General features: G+C 42.6%; 1 protein-coding gene across 1 annotated transcript; it reads left to right on the top strand.

The window, feature by feature from the left end:
• Positions 1 to 1,606: 1,606 nt before the first annotated feature.
• Positions 1,607 to 24,053, top strand: LOC119657847 (protein THEM6). Its single transcript, XM_038064969.1, has 3 exons — positions 1,607 to 2,050; positions 22,243 to 22,457; positions 22,517 to 24,053. The coding sequence occupies exons 1-3, from the start codon at positions 1,891 to 1,893 to the stop codon at positions 22,835 to 22,837; spliced, it is 696 nt and encodes a 231-aa protein (XP_037920897.1). The 5' UTR covers positions 1,607 to 1,890; the 3' UTR covers positions 22,838 to 24,053.
• Positions 24,054 to 24,267: the final 214 nt, after the last annotated feature.

Raw genomic sequence — 24,267 nt, 5'->3', positions numbered from 1 at the left:
GCTCCGTATTGGACCCACTACTACTATGGAACATTATGTACAACGATGTACTTAATCTTCCCCTTCCGGAGGAAGCCACAATGGTGGGTTACGCTGACGATATAGCGCTGGTTGTTGTCGCAAAGCATCTCGAAGATGCTGAGTTATACTCAAACGAGGCAATCGGTGCTGTTAAATGTTGGTTAGAGAGCTCTGGTCTGACGCTTGCGGAGGAAAAAAACAGAAACGGTCCTCATCAACAAGCGCCGGTAGAGAAATTATGCTTGTGTTAGAATCGGGAATCATATCATTACATCCAAGCCGACCATCAAATACTTGGGGGTGGTGATAGACAGGAAGCTCAGCTATAAGCAACACGTACAGTATGTTTGTGATAAATCATCCACTGCTAGTATGGCCCTGGCGAGGATGATGCCGAACATAGGAGGGCCACGGCCTACCTCTAGGTTGCTTATAGCCAAGGTGGTGACCTCAATCATGCTCTATGCGACCCCAGTTTGGAGGAAGGCGTTGCGGATGTGAATGGGAATGCTCGGGAAAGGGTCGGTGGACTCACAGACTCATTCCTGTCATCAAGGAGTGGTTGGAGAGACGACACGGTGAGATTAATTATAATCTCACCCAGTTTCTCACGGGGCAGGGAGGATATCGCCAATACCTGCACAGGTTTAAATTGTAGACCTCACCCGATTATCCAAATTGTAATGGAGTCCCAGAGGATCCAGAGCACTGTCTGAGATTTGTGGAGGAATCTAGAGGAGACTCTAGGAGAGGTGCTGGTACCAGAAAATCTGGTGGCGAAAATGCTAGCAAAACAAAAGAATTGGGATGCGGCCAACTGCATGATCACACCTATCCAAAATAAATTGCGAAAAGCAGAGGAGAGGAGAAAAGCGTGGCCACGTATGCCGCGTATAGAAGAAACGGGATTAAGCTAGAATGAGCTGACTCCGCCCCGTGAAGTAATACCTTATGGTGGTTCCGCGGGGCAGGGAGGGAGTCGGGGGTGGTTTTAGTGGGTAAAAATCCCACACACTGGTGTGCCTAGACCAGTGTCTTCTGAAGATTTCCACCTCTTCAAAAAAAAAAAAAGACAGACAATAAACCGATTTAATAAGGTTTTGTGTTTACACAAAACCTTAAAAAGTAGAAAATAAACTTTGTGGAAACAGTTGCCAGCTCCTCCATATTTTCAAAATTATATTGATGAAATTTCAATTGATGAACATTTCTAACAATAGATTAATATATTAGATAAACACTAGAAAAAAAATTCAAAAGTGGGATGCAAAAGTGTGTTTCGCTCCACACTCCACATGCGCTTTGCCGTAAAGTCCAACCTGTTACGAAAACATCCGTTGAATTATGCGAGGGAGCTGAAGAGATATCTCGGAAATGCACAAAAACATATGATGTTGCAATTCTAGAAACGCTTCCGCATCGCCATGCATACAAGTTCCATCAGAAGAACTGTCATCGTCCCTTTGCGAATACCTAAACCTTTGAAATGCGCATGACCACCCAACATCCCCTTTCCAAAGAGAATGTCTCAGAATCACGAAACTGAACATACAAAATACCCTGGTCAGTTCATTACAGCTGCATTCATTATTTTCCAAGGGTAGTTGCTGCCTACAGGGTGAAAGGCTGTGCGTTCAGTCGGTGTGGTGGGATCGAATCGGAAGTAGTGGACAGTGCGTTTGACATCCTTGGATTAAAAAGTTTTGTGATGTGAACTCATAAAAGCTGTGCGAGAAACACGAAAATGGATAGTACAACTTGAAGCTGGAGTCAATGATTAGTTGCCAAAATTATCCTTGAAGGATTGAGTGTAATTTTCAGTACCATCAGCAGCGCGCCTACTGGACGAGTGGAGGTGACTGAGCCAAGATGGTTTATTGGTGCTATATTTTGGCAACTGCTCTCGGTGCATTAGTTGTGCTCTATGGGCTTCTGGAGATTCACTACTTCCTACGGATGTGCCTTTGTGTGTTTCTTGCTCGGTATATTAAGAAAAAGTCACACATTCTTGATACAACAAAAGTTACGGGTAAGTGAGTTAAGTTTGGTTATGGCTGCTCAAGCCGCTAAGAGATAATTTTTGCCATCGAAACGCAGATGCGGTTTTTGGTGGTGTTATTTAGTTTTCATCACCTTCAATATAATGAAGGAAGTGGTCCTGACGTATTATTCGTTTGGCTAAAAAATCCATTGGATCGAATTATCGCGATGATTGTGTTATTCCTTGATATTTCCAATACCTCGGTTGTAATACACAAAAAATATTTCAAGTATCCAACTGGTGAACATCTTGTAACCATTATCCAATTATGGATGACCAGAAATAAGCATCCATCCTGGCTTCAGTTACCTGTGAAGTAGAGCTATCCTAAACATGAAAAAGTGGCGGAAAATCCATTCCGTCGGGACGTACTTGCTCTTGCTAGACCTCTTTGCTGGATAACTTGGGCAGGTGGGTTGAATCCGTTGGATTCATCAGTGTTCTATGGCTAATGATAAAAGTAAATTGCGTGAAAAGGCAGAAGAAGTAGACAGGTTATTCACGCGTGGAGCTGAACCGCGCTAACGCTTGCTCTAGGGTGGTAAAATCCCCGATAGACCGTGCCTTTACCTGACACTTCAGTCTGACTGTGAACACAATGAAGCGCGGCCCATAGTGCCGTGACTCTCTTTTGGCATCTCAATGCCATACTTGCTTCTTTTGCGTATTGTGAAGTTTTTACAGGCGTTATGAATATTACGGAGGAGGCTTTGTGTTCAAATGAAATGCTATTAGGTAGATTGATTTGACCATAGTTCACGGAATTCTGTTGCTTTAAAGATAACGAGGGAATGAAAGATGCACAACAGATCCACATGGACTTTTCGGGCCTAGACTGTTCTAAGAGGTAAGGGACACAAAGATTGAAACACAGTTCATTTCTCTATAACCTCTAAGACGGATTTAGGAATATACTTAAAGTATTCCCTGTTAGTCGTGAAAGGTGAAATTTATGGGCTAACAATCTGAAAATTTAAAAATTTTTTTGATACCGAAACGTCAACAGCGTCTTGGATAGAGGCTGATTTCCTGCATTGACCACATCAAGACTTTACCTATCATTTTTAACAGTGCGGGGAATTTAGATATTCGCTGCTCTTCCCTGATTTCGGGAAAGTTTTCGACAGTGGAAACATGAAGTGTATCCGCAGTGCTCTACGCAACAGTGATATTCCGGAGAAACTAATACGTATTAGCAGAGCAATATATAATATAATTGCGCAAAATGTCGTTTACTGCATCGAGGTAAAATTTTAAGATCCAAAGCGGAGTCCGCTAGGATTCCATCTTGTCACCGATATTATTTCTTCTAGTTCAATGGACTATGACATCTTTCCTGAAAACAGTTGGTCATGGACCTTGGCCAAATGGCTTTGGATCAAAATCAATGTTCTCAATCAGATGGTTCATCGTACCCTATCCTATCTGCATTAAGGGGCAGACTATTCAAGGCATAGATCAATTTGTATATCTATCATCAAAGAGCACCTGCAAGGTTTGATCGGCAGAGAACAGTCTGGTTTTCGCTCTGGATCCTCTTATACCGATCACATTAACAGTTTAAACTTTAGATCATCGCTTCATGTGTTTTTCATCGATTTCGAGAAAGATTAATATAGCGCAAACCGTAAATTGCGATTTTTCTACGCAGTATGGGTGGTATATCTGTGACAGGGTTTATAAATTTTCATAAGTAAACAACTTACAAAGCGGTTCTGTGTAATCCAGGAGCAGAAAACGACGCAATTCATGGAGAGGATTCCCAAGGCTTATGAGAAAGTCTTCTAGTTTTATAGGCATCTGCAGAGTCTTTGTAGAACCGCAGGTTCAGAGGATGCCTGAGATGCCCACTCTCTGCTCTTCATCCGATTGTGGCAACACTAGATTCCCAGTCACTACAAACTGCAGTCGAGTTAGCTGACAAATCTATGCCGCAGTTCTTTCGAAGTATCACAGAAACAACGCCAGACATAACAACATCTGAAGTAGCAGAAGCACGTTTAACCTAGTCAGTTCAACAATTGTCAAACTAATTTATAAAGCTGCGGTTAGACAGAAGGCTCAATCGGTGAAGTCTTTTAGCCGTAGATGTCACCGTTCTCGGTATCGATCGGGTCCACATTTTAGGCCCAAAACTTTTCGTCCTCAGGGTATTTATTGGTATGACTGGAAATTTAATTTCGAAGTCACCAAATTAACGAAACCGCATTACTGGACTTCGCGAAATGCATCTCATCTTCCACACTCTGGCTATTTATGTTGAACAAAGTACGAAGATAACATTCCTTATAGACATAGGTGCCGATATTTGCGTTTACAATACTGCAAACTCCACACTCCGGATAGCTGAGTGGTTAGAGCACAAGGCTGTCGTACGGAGGGCCGCGGTTAAAGTCTCACTGGTGCCAGTGGGATTTGTATCGTGATTAGACGTCGGATACCAGTCGACTCATCTGTGAATGAGTACCTGAGTCAAAACAGGGTAATAATCTCACAAAGCTGACCACACTGTAGTTATTGAAGTGTACCGTTACTGTATTGCATGAAGTGCTCTAACATACTTCAAGGCCCTGATCCAATATGGATTGTTGCGCCAACGATTATTATTATACTCCAAAATCGAAAAAAACCGTTTGAATTTTGGCAGACATCAATTGCTACATACAAAATAGCCAGTCTCATACTCAACTTTGATCTCCGACGGGATTCCTCTTGAAGTGAAGATTTCTAAACTCATACTCGGAGGAGAGTTGGTAGAGTATTGCAAATTCCTTCTAGATTTACAGCAAGCTTCCATAGACGTCTCCGAGATTCAATAACTCAGTTTATCTACCAAAGAAAGGTGGTTGAATTTACAATATCGACCATCAGAGCAATTATTGGAGGGACCTCGTGTTGCAACATTCTGTTGGAGTTTACGAAAATAACTCATTCGGAAGGAACCGGATAGATAGCACAGCATAACATTGTTGAGGAAGCATTATCGTGCGTTTCGCAGTTAGAATCAATTCATCATCATTAACGCCACAACAACCGGTATCCGGTCTAGGGCTGCCTTAATAAGGAACTCCAGACATTCCGGTTTTGCGCCGAGGTCCATCAATTCGATATCTCTAAAAGCTGTCTGGCGTCCTGAATTATGCCATCGCTCCATCTCGCTACCATAGATATTGTCCTTATAGACTTCTCGGGCTGGATCATCCTCATCCATATGGATTAAGTGACCCGTTCACCGTGACATATTGAGCCGGATTTTATCCACAACCGGACGGTCATGGTATCGCTCATAGATTTCGTCGTTATGTAGGCTACGGAATCATCAATCCTTACGTAGGGGACCAAAAATTCTTCGGTGGATTCTTCTCTCTAATGCGGCCAAGAGTTCGCAATTTTTCTTGCTAAGACCCCAAGTCTCCGAGGACTGGCAAGTTCATCGCCTTGTACAGTAAGAGCTTTGACCCTATGGTGAGACGTTTCGAGCGGAACAGTCTTTGTAAGCTGAAATAGGCTCTGTTGGCTGACAACAACCGTGCGCGGATTTCATAATCGTAGTTGTTATCGGTTGTGATTTTCGACCCTAGATAGGAGAAATTGTCAATGGTCTCAAAGTTGTATTCTCCTATCCTTACTCTTCTTGTTTGACCAGTGCGGTTTGATGTTGTTGGTTGATTCGTCTTCGGTGCTGACTTTGCGACTATATATTTTGTCTTGCCTTAATTGATGTGCAGCCCAATATCTCGCGTCGCCTGCTCGATCTGGATGAAGGCAGTTTGTACGTCTCTGGTGGTTCTTCCCATGATGTCGATATCGTCAGCATAGGCCAGTAGTTTGGTGGACTTAAAGAAGATCGTACCTCTTGCATTTACCTCAGCATCACGGATCACTTTCTCGAGGGCCAGGTTAAAGAGGACGCATGATAGGGCATCCTTTTGTCGTAGACCGTTGTTGATGTCGAATGGTCTTGAGAGTGATCCTGCTTCTTTTATCTGGCCTCGCATATTGGCCAGGGTCAGCCTAGTCAGTCTTATCAATTTCGTCGGAATACCGAATTTTACCCTGGCTATACTGCTGGCTATGGTGTCCATGTTCCAACAGTTTCTCCATCGCTCGTCGCAGAGAGGCAATCTGATCTGTTGCTGATTTGCCTGGAGTGAAGTCTCTTTGGTATGGGTCAATGATGTTCTGGGCGTATGGGGCTATCCGGCCTAGCAATATAGCGGAGAATATCTTATGGATGGTGCTCAGCAACGTGATACCTTTATAATTGCTGTACTGTGTGATATCTCCCTTTTTATGTATGAAACAGATAATGCCTCGTTGCCAATCGTCAGGCATTGATTCGCTGTCGTATACCTTGAGCACAAGTTAATGAACCATTTGGTGTTACTGGTCGCCTCCATATTTAACTAATTCGCCTGGAATCAATTACTGATTATAAAAGGCTTGTAGTAATCCAGTTTGTTGATAAAAAGCGCACAATACAGAAATGGGTAGACGCAGGGCTTCCACTAAAGTAATTCCAGGTCCTGGTCCTGGTGTAAAGTCATTAAGAAAACCATTTTCAACAGCGTACTCCTCCCATCCCATCCCGGAACAAACGCCACCATTAAATTGGTAACATTGAGGTATGTTTGGCCATCTGCCCAAACCGACTGGAGGAATTGGACACCGATGCCGTGTCTATAGCACCATCGTAGATGGTTGGCATTAAGTTAATTGCATTTCCAGATTAGGACAAAGTAGCGATAGCGTATTTGCCAATGCTGCGAGCGAAAGGATGACTTTTCCGATATATACAAATCGATCAACGCTATTTGTTGCCCATTGATATGGGTAGGAAGAGTGCGGTGACTCGTCAGACTCCTTAACGATCATTCCCTTCTTTCATTCTGAGAGAAATGTCTAGATTGCCAGGATTTCCGTGAAAGCAAAAGTAGCAGGCCAGCAAAAACTGCAGGAAAAGCGATAATTAGCTTTGAAGGTCGCTCTTTATCAAGCCTAGTGGCTATACTCCCTTTGAGTGTATTGATGAGTGATATGATTTCAATTTCACCTGCAGGAACATTCTATGATGACTAGCCATTTCACTCAATTAAGGCCGAGCTTCATCAGATATCATGTGGTTAAGAACCTTAGTGCAATGCTCCTTCCATCCCTTTACCTATTCATCATGACGAAGGAAAGGTTTGTGACCATTTGCAATTATTTTGGTATTACCGTAGATGGTTCTAAAATCACAGCTAGCCGCAACAGTTTCCATTTTCCTGACCGCCGTAATAGTCAATGTACTGTTACCACTGCAGACATTATACGCCGAAACTAGAGGCGTAGTTGCAACAATTGTCAGCGATCAAAGGTGATTCGTCATGTAACTACACCAGTCGTAATCTTTGCGGCACAACCAACCCATATACGAGTACTTGCATCTGGGTCTGGGTCTAACGATCGTAGGCCAGTTTTACGTTGGTCGGACGTAGCACCACCCCCTTTGATAAAAAAATCACCACAGTTGAGTATATATAACCAGATTCGGCATACCACTTTGATCACCTTAGAACAGGGAATTCAATTTGAATTGCATTTGTTTCAAGAACTTAGCAATTAGAACGTACGATTTGGAACCTAATAGTATGGCCAAGCGTTTTCATTTTAAGCTCAAAGCAGCAACTATCTGTGGCAACAGCTGCTGGAGAGGAGCATTGCCTGCCGTACTACTAGGTGGATATCAGCCGTTACACCTCTCTTGCGAATTTTCCGCTTCACAATTCAAAAATGACCAAATATACACGTCTAGCTTTGCCAATTAGTTGGAGTAGCGTTTTCGATGATAGAAAACGAGTTTTCATATTCAAGGACCTGGAGATAGCAAGCCGGATATTAGGGCCGATTTCCATTACCAGTTCAATAATAACAACATCATAAATGGACTATGATTTAGCCAGCGGACTTATCGTAGTTTCACTGGTAGGGGAGTGCTGGGGCGAAGCTGACTACACCTGGAACACGGAACTCGCAAACTACCCAGACGATTTTACTTTCCTTTTTTTCTATCGAAGTGATATTCTTCATAAAAAGTATATAATTGTATAGGGTTAAGGGCAGATGTCTACGCTGAACTATCATACTGTGAAAATCACATCATAAAGCAGTTTGAGGCTACATAAACAAAATAGCAGGCCAGAGTTCTCTACAGCTATACAACAGAAAGGCAGAGACTCGTAACTTTAAGAATTAAGCTGGATTATATGTTAGCTTATGGCGCAGGGGGAACTGAAACTTTGCTTTCGATGCCTTGGTTTCGGTCACAACGCGAAAATACAATATGTACCGGTGCGGACGACATGTCGAAGCAATGCAGGAGATGTGGAGCAGGAGGCTATATCAGAAAGGACTGTGGAGGTGACTAAAATTGCTTACTGTATAAAGGGTAAAGGAGGTGGACCATCGGAACATTGCAGGCAGCGGTAGGTAAATAGCATATACGGTTGATACAAATTAACCACTACGGGGCGGCGCAGGATCTAATCTCCCACATCCAAATTATGGTGATGGCATTTGGGACAAGGATCAAGCCAGTCAAGCAGCACGTTCGCTCGAGAAAGACAAGCCTTTCAGGAAATAATGGAGCACCCGGAGGAAGGATTACAGTTGCTGTGATCCACCCAGTGCCAGAAGAGCTGCTCGGTTAGTGAAGACTGCACTGATAGTGACCACCAGGCAATCTGCATGGAGATCATGGGTGAATCGAGCCAACGCAGAGTTCCGGGTGGACAGCAAACGCTTCCGAGGGAGATATGGTTTCCGCAGTGCTTATACTCGACATATGTTTGAATAGTATGGTCATAGAAAAAGTCACCTAGAACACTTAATGGACAACATGTGATGCTTCTATACCCAGAAAGCGACTGTTTCCCATTAGGCAAAAGCCGACCTGAATACTTGTGGTTGCTGCGTGATGTTGGCACTGAAAGTTAAAAACGAATTTCATTTCACCAACTGTGGCCGAGGTAAAGGAACACTGGCCGATATGGCTGTTCCTGGATATATGAGGAGTCTGGTCGAGGATTATCTCTCAGAAAGAAATATTTGTTACTGAACGGATGAGAACCTCAAAGAATATATCGTCACGACAGAGCTTTTTACAGGGCCCCTTCTGTAAAATATCGTGTTGTGTTTGTACTAATCGTTCTAGAGGAGGCTACGATTGTCAGCTGTAGTTGTTGCTGCAAGGCACGTAGAGAATTACGGGGACGGTAGGCTCTGGCTGTAGAAGGTAGTGCTGACTATGGGGGCTAAAATGATGGAAGCGGTTTTAATAACGAAGTTGTTGAGATGTCGAGTCGAAGAAGGACTGGCTAACGGCTTCTTTGGCAATTTTAAAAATACCGAACGAACTTGTGTAAGAAGAAGGAGGATAGCTCGAAGAACGAGAAGCACCTAAGACAAAGTTTTCTTTGACTGTAATCTCGCGGTGTTTCTTTTCGCTAGTGATATTTATTGATCTTGCAAATACCGATATTTGGTATTAACTGAGATCACAAGTTATCTAATTCAACGACCAAGCGCTTGGCACTTTTTACAATATCTTGTTCAATCTCCTTTCCTGTTATGTCTCTTCTTTTTAAGGTTTTGTTTGTAAAACAAGGTTAAGGTTAAGGTTTAAGGTTTTGTTTGTAAAACAAAACCTTATTAAATCGGTTTACTGTCTGTACGTATGTCTGTCTGTCTGTCCGTCACACGCATTTTTCTCGAAGACGGTTGTAGCGATTGGCACCAAATTTGGTAGGAAGGTGGGAACTGTGAACGCTCACACATATAGTGAGTTACATCCTTTTACGACGAATTTAAGGGAGGTCCCCATACATGCAAAGGGAGAGTGTAAATTTTTTTTTCATCAAATATAGTCATGTGGGGTATCAAATTAAAGGTCTCGATTAGTACTTTTCGAAGCCAGTCTTAGTTTTGACATTTGTTGAAAAGGTGGGGGGTGCGGGGGGTTGAAAGTGGTCATTTCTTTAACGAACCCATTCTCAGAAACTACCCAACCGAAAAATCTCAAAAAGATCAGGGGGCTGTCACTATATGGTGCCTAGGCTCCGAAATACCCTCTATACCAATACCTGTTCAAATAAAGTTAATAATAGTACATTACTACAATTTTTAGTAATTGACAGGAAAACCCCCTTAAGTTCACCCTAGAATCACAAAATTTTGCAACAACATAGGTTATAGCATAGAGCATGATCCTGCCAAATTTGGTGAAAATCGCACTATTACTAACAAAGTAATACTAGGTCAAAGCTGTCGCTTCTCTGCAAATTCGAGACTATGAATGTCAATATCACTTGAAAGTGGCTATTTTCACATAATATATGCATATTTTACGTGCTACATGCTAATGGGACAAATGCACACCCAAATCTCTTTATGAAAGAAATACACAAAACCTTTCATACCTGAAGCGTCTAGCTTCCGGTTTCCCGACTTGTTCTATTTGTCTGCGTTCTTAACTAACCCGGTTGACCACGGAGATCCTTTATTACTTAGTCTCTCGCCATTCCTCTTCGTACGCCTTCCTTAGTTGAGTTCTTACTTGCTAATCTTGACATCAATGTCGAACCGAGTTCCAGGGGGCTTCCGAACCTCTTGCTTGTTAATTGATAGCAGCACATTTGCCTCTTTTTGTGTATAATATTCAACAAAAGTTTCCAAGAATTCTGGAATTCGCGCTGACTGCGCACTTCGGTCACCTCATTGTGAAAGAGCCGTATGGTTTCGTGAAACATCGATCTACTGCTTCAAACCTGGTCTTCACCAACTTCGTTGCAAAATGTTTTAATTCACGACTGGAGGTTCATGCTAGTCTTTGACGTCGTTGACCACAATATTCTCGTCTCCAAACTTTCTCTACTCAGCTTCCCCCTTGGCTTTCCTCCTACCTTTCATACTGTTCCTCTAGAGTTTCTTTTCAATGGTTACTGATCGCGCTCCTTCTCTACTTCCTTTGGTGTTCCCCAAGGCTGTATACTTGGATCCTTACTTATTTTTTTTGTTCAGCCTTTGTCCCGTTAACAAGCGAGGTCGTGATCGGTTTCGCCATTTGGATATATCAAATCCCTACTATTCCTGACCTTACCCTCATCCTGACTTGGCCATGCTTGCTGAACGCAGGTGACTTACTTGTCTCTGTTTCACCTCCCCTGGACTGAGCTCTCCTGCAGTCCAACCTGATACTCTGGTGTGGTGATGCTCGGTTAACAAGCTGACAATGAATGTCAGCAAATGTCACTCACCAACATCCTTTCTCTACTCTCTTGGTGGACATTACTACTTACCTCCTTTCAACACCTGGGTGTAATCTTCGATGACAAACTTCGTTTCAATTCCTATTTCATTGACATCATCTATCGAGCGTCTGAAATGTTCGGTTTTAACTTACGTTCCTGCTCCGAATTTACTTGAATCCAGCCTTCCTTAACAGTTTTTAGCTCCCTTGTCAGAAACATCCTTGAAAATTGTTGTGCAGTTTTGTCCCCCCTTCGATGATAGTCGCCATCTTGTACAGTTGCTTCAGCTTAAATTCCCCTGGCTCGTCTTTTTGAAAGAGAACCTTCCCTTTATGGACTATCCGTCACGGCTCCGCACCCCCAATTTCCTTCCCCTACAACAACGCCGTATCATCCTTGATATGTGCACCCCCCACGTATCATCCTTGATATGCGCTTCTTGTAGAGAAAAGGAGCTGCTAGCCGATACCCCTCCCCAATATAGGGCTGGCGTTGTTCAGAGGTCGGTTTCCTAGAGAAGAGCCAGTACACCATATGATATAATGATCATCTGGTAAGCCAAGTGCTCGGAGTAGGATTCCTAGTCAGCCAAAGAAAAAAAACCTGCTGTTATCGGTTTTGGAAACATAAGTGAATAGCTGTGCACTCTGTGTTTGCGAGGCAAATTTCGAAATATAAGCCTTATTAACGTTCATGCGTTCGTGGAGGAGACTCCAGAGTCGAAGAAGGATATCTTCTACGAGGCTGTAGAACGAGCCCTTGAAGCCTACCCGAGGTATGATATCAAACTCATGCTTGGAGATTTTAATAGTCAAGTAGGGATGGAATCCGTACATACGCTATATGATGGTTCCTATAACTTACACAAAACTATCAATGACAACGGACTATGGATTACCCAATTAGTAGTGCCGCACGAAATGTCCACAAATACACATGGGCCTCTCCACTTTCCACCAACGCGTGCTATTCGAACTCCGCCGCCTCTTAGCCTTATTGAATGTCAGAACTTATGGGGGGTGGGCAATATAGAATTGGGCCACTTGGCACGTTGGCATCGGGCTTCGAGTTCAAATAATAATACCACCTCGAATCCACTCTGGCAATCAAGAGAGTGAGAGTGAACACTGAAGCCATCCATAACAGAGTCCTGCGTAACACCTACAACAGAGGTCCTGGAGATAAGGCATCAACAAATAATCTTCACAATCACAAACATACTTGGCACCAGTCGTGAAAAAAGTCGGAACGACAGTTACGACAATGAATGTAAGCTAGCAACGGAACAGAAAAATGTTGCATACCGGGCAATGCTGCAATCTCAAAGGACGCGGGTATGTGCAGAGATCTATCACGAACTTCGTCGAGTGGTCAAGTCACTAGGATGAAGCCTTATACACCTCGATGCCAATCCTGCCGGGATAAAGATGGAAATCTGATTTTCAATAGAATGGGCATATTGGAGCGGTGGGTTGAGCACTTTGATGAACTGCTCAACAAACAAAATTTCGGGAGTTAGAGGGCTGCCAGTTGAAGATGACGGACAAATGCTACCAAGGATGGGAAAAACAGTCCGTGCAATCCATCGTCTGAAAAATCATAATTCGCCACGAGCCGGTGGAATTACGGCATGATCATTGGCAATGAGGCATTATCTGTTGCATACATAAAGAACAAGAAGATATTGCGCAGTGTGGCCATTATAGGGGTACAACATTGCTTAGTTAAATCAATAAGATAATCTCCACTATTTCGTCAGGTCTGATAGCCCCATATGCTGAAATCATCATCGGCCCATATAAAAGAGGCTTCAGTCCAGACATGTCAGTAACAGATTTTCTCTGTGCGGCAAGCGATGGAAATATTGTAGGAAGATAACCATATTCCACCATTCCATATTGCATTACTTTTTCATCGATTTCAAGGACGCTTATGATAGTATAGCCAGGGTAAAACTACACACGGCCATGAGAAAATTTGGTATCCCGACGAAATGGGTAAGACTGACAGACTGACCCTGACCACTGTGTGAGGCGATAGGGAGCAGCAAAAACCAAACAACCAACAACTTCAAACCGCATTGGTCAAACGAGAACAATAAAGTTGGGACGCTTCAACTTTGAGATCGTTGATAACTTCTCCTATCTGCTGTCGAAAATAAGACAATGATCATGCCTGTCCTCATGTAATCCTTGGAGACTTAGGTTCTTAGCAAGAAAAATTGCGGACTTTAGGCCGCTTTCGACAGAAGAATCCGCCGAAGAAATTTTGCCCCCGACAAGAGGATGGATTATTCTGTCGCTAACATAACGACGGAATCCGGTTCAATAGGTTGCAGTAAGCGGGTCATTTAATATGTATGGGCGAGGATGCTCCAGCTCGGAAAGTCTAGAAGGGCAACATTAATGGTAGAAAGAGATGACTTGGCAGACCCTGCTGAGGTTGAGCGAAAGCGCAGGCCAGGACGCCAGACAGGGCGACAGGGGCATCGAATTGGCACTACTAAACCAGGCTTAGATCGGATACCGGTTGTTGCGCCGTTGATGATGAAATTAAATAAAAAAATATGTGTATGCTGAATAACTTCTCATGTCTTCTATTCCTAAAAGTATTTCGGAATTTTACATGCTCCTTTATCACAACTGGTCCTTTTGGGAATGACAAGTATCACGAAATATCTCTTTGACTGACAGACTGTCACCTTTTATTTCCTGTGCATGCATAACGAGCTTACTTTAACTTCAAATTCCGATATTTTCCGAATAAGTCCTTGCAAAATACCGCAATTCGTCACAATTCTCACATTTAGGTACCAACGAATCGATCCGTCGAAAAAGTTACATTCCACTCTACTTCATGGGGTAAGTTCGAGGCCAAGGCCTGCTCGTACGTCGCATGTTGTCACTAGACCCCCGTAAACTTATTTATTTTGAAGTCGCACGGGTACTTTTTAGATTCTTCCACCTTCCCATCTAGTATAGATTTTCTTACCTTTCTTACGTGCCATGGGGCTTTTATATAATGCATTGAACATAAAGATTACGAATAGTGATTTTACTCTCCGTTCTTACGCGACGTCATAGTTTTTAGCCGCTGGGAGGCCTCACTACCCCCTGGCAAATGCAAGGCTTCGTTCAATTGTAATTGATTGCTAATTATCACCATCAAGTCATTTGTAAGGATTCTAACTGCGTGGATGTGGGCTGAGATGGAATAAATGGAGTTGGAGGGAATGCAACAGCTTTTCTTTGTTGCAATCAACGGGATGGCGGATTGGGAATCTGGGTCACGTACGAGTATGATGGAATATAATAAAAGGAATGAAGGAGCAGTTCATTGTTGAAGGTTGACGTACATCCGATAAAGGAGAGTTTCAGTTCAGAGTGTTGTTGTATGTATCTATGCACAGAAGATATTTTGAGACGAGGAGGAAATTTAATTATGTGTCATTGTTGATATTTCCTTCTCAAATAATAATAGGCGGTTGATTAGATCATTGGAACAATTTCATAAGTATTCACATATGTGGTTACAGATACTTGCAGTCTTCACTACTCGTATTGTCGAGTACTACACTCAAAGTTCTTACAGTTATGTTTAAAGTAGTTCTTTCTTAAAACTATGAACTAGGAAATATCGGGGATTTTCGTAATTTTTACAATCCAGCGTGAATAGCATGTACCTATATTCAAGCTTCTATTGAGGAGTTATTCTAGTGTTAAACAGGATATCTCTTTAAAACAACTTTTACTGGCTTCTTTGTTGTGTCCTGAAAATTAAAATATTATTATGCAAAGTGAGAGTACAAATCAATTCACCAAAAATATTTCTTCAGTTTCGGTGAAAATCTAGTTCACACACTTAAATTATGAGAGTCATTGTATCACCTAATTCGCTGCTTGGCTATGCAGACGTGATTTTGATATCATACCTAGGGCAGGAGCTCGTCGCCATCCCTCTCTGCGTGCAAGTTTTTAGGTTCTGTGTAAAACAAAACCTCATTACCTCAACCGGTTTACTGTCTGTCTAACTATCTGTCTTTCCTGCTCTGCCCAGTTTTTAAGGAGGTGAACATTTCGAAGAGACACTGGCCTGGACTAAACCCACTATAACCACCCATTACTCCCTCCTACCACATGGAACCATCACACGGTGGAATTAGCTTAACTTAACTGGGTTCCCTTCTGTCTACCCACGGCAATCGTAATGGCGCCTTCCTCAATTTTTCCGCTTTTCGCAGTTTACTTTGGATCGTTGGGATCGTAGAGTTGACCACATCTCAATCCTCCTGGCAAACTACCATTCTTTGGATAAAATTTTCCGGTGATAGTATTTCACCGAGAGTTTCCTCTAAGTTCCTCCTTTCTTCATGAACCTCGGGCATCGGAAGAATAAGTGCGCTGGGTCCTGGGGACCTCATCGCAGATTGAACAATCTGGTGAGCTGTCCAATTTACACCTATACAGGTATTGTCGGTATCTATCACTGTCGGTCAGAAACTGGGTGTGATTGGATTTGATCTCCCTATGTTTTCTCTCCAACCACTCCCTGATGTTAGGAATCAACTTGTGTGTTCAATGAACTTTGTTTGGGTGGTCCATTGCTGTTGGCATCTAATTATAGATCTCGCCCTTTCGGTTTTTTTACTTCCGAAAAAGTAGAGATGCACCTGATGAGATGATTGATATGTTGAGAGAGAGGAGACGAACGCGCCATCATCTGAGACGGTCCTGAAGGCAGAAAATACAGAACATAGGGCTGTTCTTCTGTACACTGCACTCAGTTTATGTGCGCTAGATAAGATATGCAGCGCTGATTCCAGTTTGCATACAGTAAGATGGAACTCATCACCCTGGCTACGAGCAACCGGGAGGTATGCCGTGGACCTCCTACATTCGGTATCATTCTTACCAGAGCCATACTGGCGGTGGATGCCTTTTCGCAAATTTATCCCACGTGCTGCTTAAAACTGAACTTTGAATCTAGCATTACTCCCAAGTATTTAATGGCTGACTTGGAAGTTATGATGACTCCCAATTCTGATGCGCCCATAATTTCGCTTTCGCGTTTAGTGAAGAGGACCTCATTCGTCCCTTCTACCGCCAATAAAAGCCCATCATCCTCTAATCAAACCTTAGCAGCACTGATTGCCTTCCTTGAGTACAATTCAGCATCTTCGAGACCACAACCAGTACAATGTCGTCAGCGTAGCCACCGTGGCCTCCGGAACCGGAAGATTAAGAACATTGTTCCACAATAATGGACCCAGTATTGAGTTCCGCGGGACACCCGCGGAGGCAACGTATTCCTGGGATCCATTATTGGTGTTATACCAGAGGGTCTGTTCTCGTAAATAACTATCTGCAATGGTGGTGTATATGGCTCCAACCTGCCGAATTGAATGCATTTTTCACGTCCGTTATATATGCTGATACCATTTTTGTGTAAATTGCTCTTTAGGCCAAGGCAGTGACCAATTTGATGGCATTAGTGGTTGACGTGGCTTTACGGGACCGATACTGTCAATCTGAGGGGCCTCCTTTGCTTTCAATGACCGGGAGCAACCTATTCTAAATTATCCGCTCCAGCATTTTTCCCATAAAAGATATATGGGGCTATAAGAGGATGGTTCATCTACCTATTGCAATCTGAGCCGTTCATCTGGCTTGGTGGCAGATTGTTCGAAGGCCGGCCAGTTCCTGGCAACGGCGCACGCAGATGCATTGGATGCCATGGAGAGCTTTTTGAAAAAGGACGTGTAAAATTTTCTTCACCAAATATAGCCGTGTGGGATATCAAATGAAAGGTCTCGATAAGTACATTTCAAAGCTTGTCTCTATACTGTGTCTAGGCTCCGAAATGCCCTCTATACCGATATCTGTTCAAATAAAGTTAATAATAGTAATTGACCCCCTTAAGTTAATCTTACAATTATGAAATCACGCGGTAATATAGGGTACAATATAAAGCAACTACCAAGTTTTGTGGAAATCGCACTATAACCAACAAAGTTATAAAAGGTCAAAGTTGTCGTTCCAGCGCAAATTCTAATATTTCGAATACCAATGCCCACTTAAATATTTTTATATAGGGAATACACAAACCCATTCATACCTGAAGCATCCACCTTCCGGTTGCCCGCGTCACATTCACTTCCGATCGCAGCCACAACCATCGTTCTTATCTCCTTATCTATATCGATCCGCTTCCACGCGTCTGCACTCAACTCGTAACGTCCTTTTGGGACGTGGTCGACGAATTCATCCTTATTAAAGACAGAGGCTCTTTTGGCGGCGGCGCAGTGATTATTAATATTCTTTGACGGGTTGTTCAGAGTGTGTTTTGTGTCCACTGCTGAACGGCATCGGAGCGCGGAAACGACCAGTATTAAGTTCGAGAGGTCGACGGTCTATCCCGCCGCAAACGGTTACAGTAGTGACACGCAAAGGAAAGTAAGTGACTATCAGGTGCTGGTCCCTTTCGTGGCTGATCGTTTGTTATACACATTCAAACTCAACTACTCGTCTGGGCAGATTGGGTATGGGGGCGAGTCGTCATCCCTAAACCTGTGTAGATATTTGCGATACTTACCGCGACCAGCTAGAAACTGCGTTAGCTGGTAGCTACAGGCTCCGTGTTGACGATTGATCAACATATGGATGATCGGAATAAGCTTATGCGTCCATCGGCCTTTCGTTAGGCTTATCTTCTTATCGGGTATCAATCTCATGGAAAGGTTTTTCGAAAGAAAAGAAAACCATGCAAATCCTAACTTCAGAAGAACTGGGTAAAATAACCGCATTCGCCAAATTTCTTCGGTCCTGCCAAATAGTGAATTCCACCCTTAAATCCCAAATTCGCTGCCTCTTTGACACTCCTTGTTGGTGGAATTACATACAAAATAAATACAGGAATGTGCCAATTGAAGAAAATAGTTTTGAAGTAGCCATATTAGGTTAAGTTAAACTAACTTAAGCTGCGGCTGGTAAAGGGGAGCATAGCACTGGGATACATACCAAGGGCATGGAGACGCGCAAAAGGATCCTTTTCACCCTAAACTTTTCAGACCAATTTGCCCAACATTGTTCGTACTCAAAACGGTGGAGAAGGTCATCATCTTCATCAACGGCGCAACAACCGGTATCTGGTCTAGGGCTGCCTTAAAAGGAACTCCAGACATTCCGGTTTTGCGCCGAGGTCCACCAATTCGATACCCCTAAAAGCTGTCTGGCGTCCTGACCTACGCCATTGCTCCATCTTAGGCAGGGTCTGCCTCGTCTTCTTTTTCTACCATAGACATTACCGTTATACACTTCCCGGGCTGGATCATCCTCATCCATACGGATTAAGTGACCCGCCCACCGTAACCTATTGAGTCGGATTTTATCCACAACCTGACGGCCATGGTATCGCTCATAGATTTCGTCGTTATGTAGGCTACGGAATCGTCCATCCTCATGTAGAGGGCCAAAAATTCTTCGGAGGATTCTTCTTTCGAACGCGGCCAAGAGTTCGCAATTCTTCTTGCTAAGAACCCAAGTTTCCGAGGAATACATGAGGACTGGCAAGATCATTGTCTTGTACAATAAGAGCTTTGACCCTATGGTGAGACGTTTTTGTAAGCTGAAATAGGCTCTGTTGGCTGACAACAACCGACAACAACGCGGGTTTCATCGTAGCTGTTATCGGTTGTGATTTTCGACCCTAGATAGGAGAAATTACCAACGGTCTCAAAGTTGTATTCTCCTATAGAAGGTCATAGCCAACTATATTAGAACTAACGTTCTAGAGCGTAATGCCCTACATCATTGCCAACATACTTACCGGGCAGGACGGTCAACTGAAACTGCTCTGTACCAGCTGACAGAGGTAGATGCCATAGAAACAAAAGAAATTGCACTGTGCGCGTTTTTGTATATCGACAACACATCGCACACAGAGATACAACATGCCCTGAGCCGCAAAGGACTGGGAAACACCCATTCTGGATGGGCAAAATGCTAGAAAGCAGGCAAATACAGCAGGTAAAAATTCTACTGTCAGGATACTATCGCCGCTGATGTGGAGTATGACAGTGGATGAACTCCTGGATGTGTTAACAAATACAGGAATACAGGTCCAGGGTTACGCGGACGACATTGTTTTGATCTGTAGGGGCAAATATGAAGATACCCAATGTGATAGAATCCAAACTGGACTAAGGATTACTAGTGCCTGGTGGAGGAAGGTGGGACTGCGGATCAACCCAGCCATAACCACCATAGTACCATTCACTAGGAGGCGTAAACTTGATCAACTGAGAGCCATAACATTACATGATATGGAGGTGAAACGAGAAACAGAGGTAAAATATTTGGGAATTACGCTAGACCAAAAATAGCACCCATCTGGAAGACACATGTCGGAAACACTTGTCGGAAAGCCACGAGGGCTCTGATGACTTGCAGATCCATAGCAGGAAAAAAATGGGGTTACAGCCGAAGATACTACTTTGGATATATACTGCAATAGTATTATTATTATTCTGTTAAGGGAAAGTCGCACCGCGTCCTTGAAGAACTATTGTGCCCCTTTTACTGGTTATAGTGTACCTGTTGATCATAGTATCTCAAGCAGGCCTGTAACCGTTAGGAATTTTAGTATGTTCCCCACTTCCAGAAGTTTCAGCTTTGCATCTGGTATTAAGTGTTCTCCCAGATGTATCGACCTACTTTGCACAAGTGCCGGACACTGTCCTAGGACGTGCATAGAGGTTTCGTCCTCCTCCTCACAGAACCTGCAGGTAGTGTCCCTAGATATCCCTAGCTTCCCTAGGTGATAGTTCAGCCGACAATGACCAGTGAGAATTCCCACTATGATTCGGAGGTTCTTTTTGGTGAGGTTTAAGCATTCCTTTGTGCGCATGGGTTGGTATCCCCCAATAAGCACCCTGGACTGCTCCATCCCTGGTAGGCCCGCCCAATATAGTTCCCTCAACCGTTTCTCTTCGTTTTTTAGATTCATAGCCATGAAACCGTTTCCGATTCCACAGAAGGGTTCTGGCCCGTGTAAAGGCATCCCTGCTCCCTTCTTGGCTAGTTCATCCGCTGCCTCATTGCTTTCCAACCCAGCATGGCCTGGAACCCAAAGTATCCAGACCTTGTTGGACGAGCCGAGTGTATTCAGTCTCTCAAGGCATTCCCATACCAGTTTAGAGTTCACCTGGTTGGACCTAAGTGCCTTGATCGCTGCTTGGCTATCGGTGAGAATAGCTATGTTCTGCCCCCTGTAGTTCCTTTGCAGATTAAAGGAGGCACATTTGTCTATGGCATAAATTTCCGCCTGGAATATGCTAGTGTACCTGTCCATTGGCTCAAAGTACATTTTCCTTGGACCAATGACACTGGCACCCGCTCCCTCTGCTGTGAGGGATCCGTCAGTGTACCAAGTAATCAGTTGCTGGTTTAAGCCGTATGTCGCAGCCACGCTCTCCCAGTTTGCCTTGTTACTCCAACGTATTTCAAACTTCTTATCGAAGTGAAACCTCGTTGTCATGTTGTCCTTCGGTATCAGTAATTTGGGATACCGCCTGCAATAGTAAGGCCAATGATTACCTATGGAGCGGTAATCTGGGCAGAAAGAACCGAACTCAGCACACAGGCCAGAACCCTTCTGTGGAATCGGAAACGGTTAAGGGAACTATATTGGGCGGCCTACCAGGGATGGAGCAGTCCAGGGTGCTTATTGGGGGATACCAACCGATATGCACAAAAGATTGCTTAATCCTCACCAAAAGGAACCTCCGAATCATAGTGGGAATTCTCACTGGTCATTGTCGGCTGAACTATCACCTAGGGAAGCTTGGGATATCTACGGACACTGCCTGCAGGTTTTTTGAGGAGGAGGACGAAACCTCTATGCACGTCCTGGGACAGTGTCCGGCACTTGTGCAAAGTAGGTCGATACATCTGGGAGAACATTTAATACCAGATGCAAAACTGAAACATCTGGAAGTGGGGAACATACTAAAATTCCTAACGGTTACAGGCCTGCTTGAGGTACTGTGATCAATAGGTACACTATAACCAGTAAAAGGGGCACAATACTTCTTCAAGGACGCGGTGTGACTTTCCCTTAACAGAATAATAATAATAATAACTTAAGCTAAGTAAGTAGTTTTAAACTTTCTCATGCCTTTAATGCCGGCGCAGTTTTTTCTAAGCAAATATGTTTCTTTAAAAAAATTTTAAGATCAATGTAATAAACATACAAACAATAAAGTAAATTACAGAGAAAGTCGGGCTGGAAAAACATATGTACTACCCATCTGAAACAAGTTGAGATAATTTTTTTTAGGGAATCGTAAATTTAAGATAAATCATGACTAGGCTTGTCTATGAAAAAATAAAAATCCAAATAACCTGATGCAACTCAGACTAAGCCCATGACTGAAGAAATGAATCCAATCCGAAATTGTCTCTTTATATCTGAGTAAATTAGAAAATGGCACCCAACGTGGGACTCGGGAGAAATCTTTAGTAAATTGAAAAAAATCTTCTCCAGTAACTTCTGTTTCTGTTTTGATATGGATTTAATTCACTCTTTTGTGAATTTGCTAAGTGTATCTTTTTGCGCTCATTTAAGGAAACACTCAACAATAATAACCTAGAACAGTGTAAACAGTCGGTTGATGTTCCTTCACTTTTATATAGCGATTTCGATTTCAAACTAGTTTTAGGTCTCTCTAGTTCTTCAGATCTTCAAATTATCTGTGAACATTGCGCTTTTGAGTGATTTTTTCTGTTCAGTGTAGTATTCGGCAAAGATAGTAAGGAAGTATTTCCCTCGTCAACTCTAATATTTCAAGTTATTTAATCGCACCGCATTCAATTTATCAATTATTTGTTTTTACAGGTGTTTGTCTTACAAATGATATAGATACTTTGTTGTATCATATGAATAATGCTAGATACCTTCGGGAAATCGACTTTGCAAGAGTAGACTTCTACGAACGGACGCACCTCTACAGAACAATTCTCTCAAAAGGAGGGGGCGTAGTTCAAGGCGCAACCACCATACGATATCGCAGATTCATCAGGCCGTTTTCAATATTCCGACTCACATCAAGAGTAAGAGAATAGCGTAATTCAATTAAGTTTATATTAAAAAGTTTATTTTTCTTTTCTAGATTGTATACTGGGACGGACAATCAATATTTATGGAACATCGTTTCCTTTCTCCCCGCGACGACTTCATACATTGCATCGCGATATGCCGGCAGCGCATTATCAATTGTTCTGTGGATGAGGTCATGTCACAATTGTTAGGTGGAAATTTAGTAGCGAATGGAGGTACTTCTACTGATTTTCACCCATCGGCGCGGATAGGCCCCGACTCTTTAGAGAATGGGGATGTTATGACTAAGTTGAAACCAGAGTTGCCAACTGAAATAGCAAAGTGGATGGAGTATAACGAAATTTCGAGCAAGAAGCTAAGAAGTGGCTGCTGACCAGGAAGCGTAGGAATACAAAAGGCAGATTACTCCGACATGGCACATTTAGATCAATGCATTGTGTAGTCTATTATTTTTCGGAAGGGCTAGTGGGCTGCTGAAAAAATTTTCTTATTTTTGGTAGTCTTGTGTTTGAATTGCTGATCAGGAAATTAATTTTTTATGGTTGAATCTGTAATCTCAGACAAAAATTTAAATTTGGAATTTAATGTTAAAACGGTTGCTACTTCATAGCGGTGCCAATCTTTTTGAGAGCAATGTTTTCTTGAACTGTCCTCCGTGGAATTTTAAATTTGTAGATGGTCTACTTGAAAGTATTGGCAGGTCTATTGCCAATACTAAGATTTATCTAGTTTAAATTGATACCATGGGAATAGGTTCATGTGCCTCGCGGCACCCTCCCTTTTCCTGATGTTTGGTCAGAATTAACAAAATAAATCCAAGCTAAGGAGCTGGGTAACCACAGGTATTGCTGGATTGAATTGATCAATTAACCCGAATTTCATAATGTTTCTTGTAAGCAAAATTTAAAAAATGATCACGTTTAAAGAAATGAAGTTTGATATTTTTGCATTAATGCTGACATAAAACTTCTTTTTATTTAGTTTTGGAATTAAACTCCAAGTAGCCTATATTCTAATGCCACAAATACATTTCGAAATAACCAAGACGGAGATTGAGGTCTAAATCTAAATCTAGACAAGTTGCTTAAGCTGCCTAAGATTAGTAATATGCTCTTAACCCAAAGATATGAAACGTCTAGAAGTCGCACAATTCGAATAAACTGCTTAGGCAAACCCACTTCATGCGGCTATCACTCATATTACAGATTTGCAAAAATGGAACGTTTGTGTATGTTTGTGGTGGGGGTAGAGCCTTTGAGCATTTAGGTCCTAGTACTTCATAAAAAAAGCAACACGTTGTAAAAATTGTGATGAGTTAGCGGTAGTAGTGGTGATGTTTTCAATAACTGACAATGTTTCAACCAAGAAAACCACCTAGTAGACTTCTGAACAAGTATACGAAACCATCGCCGAGGCTATATTTTGAACGAATATATTTTTTACTTCTGATGGTGGCTTCTGTCTATAGTTTAGAAACAAGTCGGGAAACCGGAAGCTGGACGCTTCAGTTACGAAAGGTTTTGTGCATTTCTTAGTACGTAGCATGTAATATATGCATATACAATATTATGTGAGAATATCCACTTTCGAATGATATTGACATTTATAGCCTTGAATTTGCAAAGAAGCGACAACTTTGACGTATTATAACTTTGTTAGCAATAGTGCGATTTCCACCAAACTTGGCAACATCATGCTTTATGTTACACCCTATATTGTTGCGAAATTACGTCGTCCTAGCATGAACTTAAGGGGGGTTTTGCAGCGAAGTACTAAAAATTATTGTAATATACTATTATTAAC

Source organism: Hermetia illucens, chromosome 5 (assembly GCF_905115235.1).
Source record: "Hermetia illucens chromosome 5, iHerIll2.2.curated.20191125, whole genome shotgun sequence".
Taxonomy (NCBI): domain Eukaryota; kingdom Metazoa; phylum Arthropoda; class Insecta; order Diptera; family Stratiomyidae; genus Hermetia; species Hermetia illucens.
The sequence above is the reverse complement of the archived record's forward strand: the minus strand, read 5'-3'. Positions and strand labels throughout refer to the sequence as shown.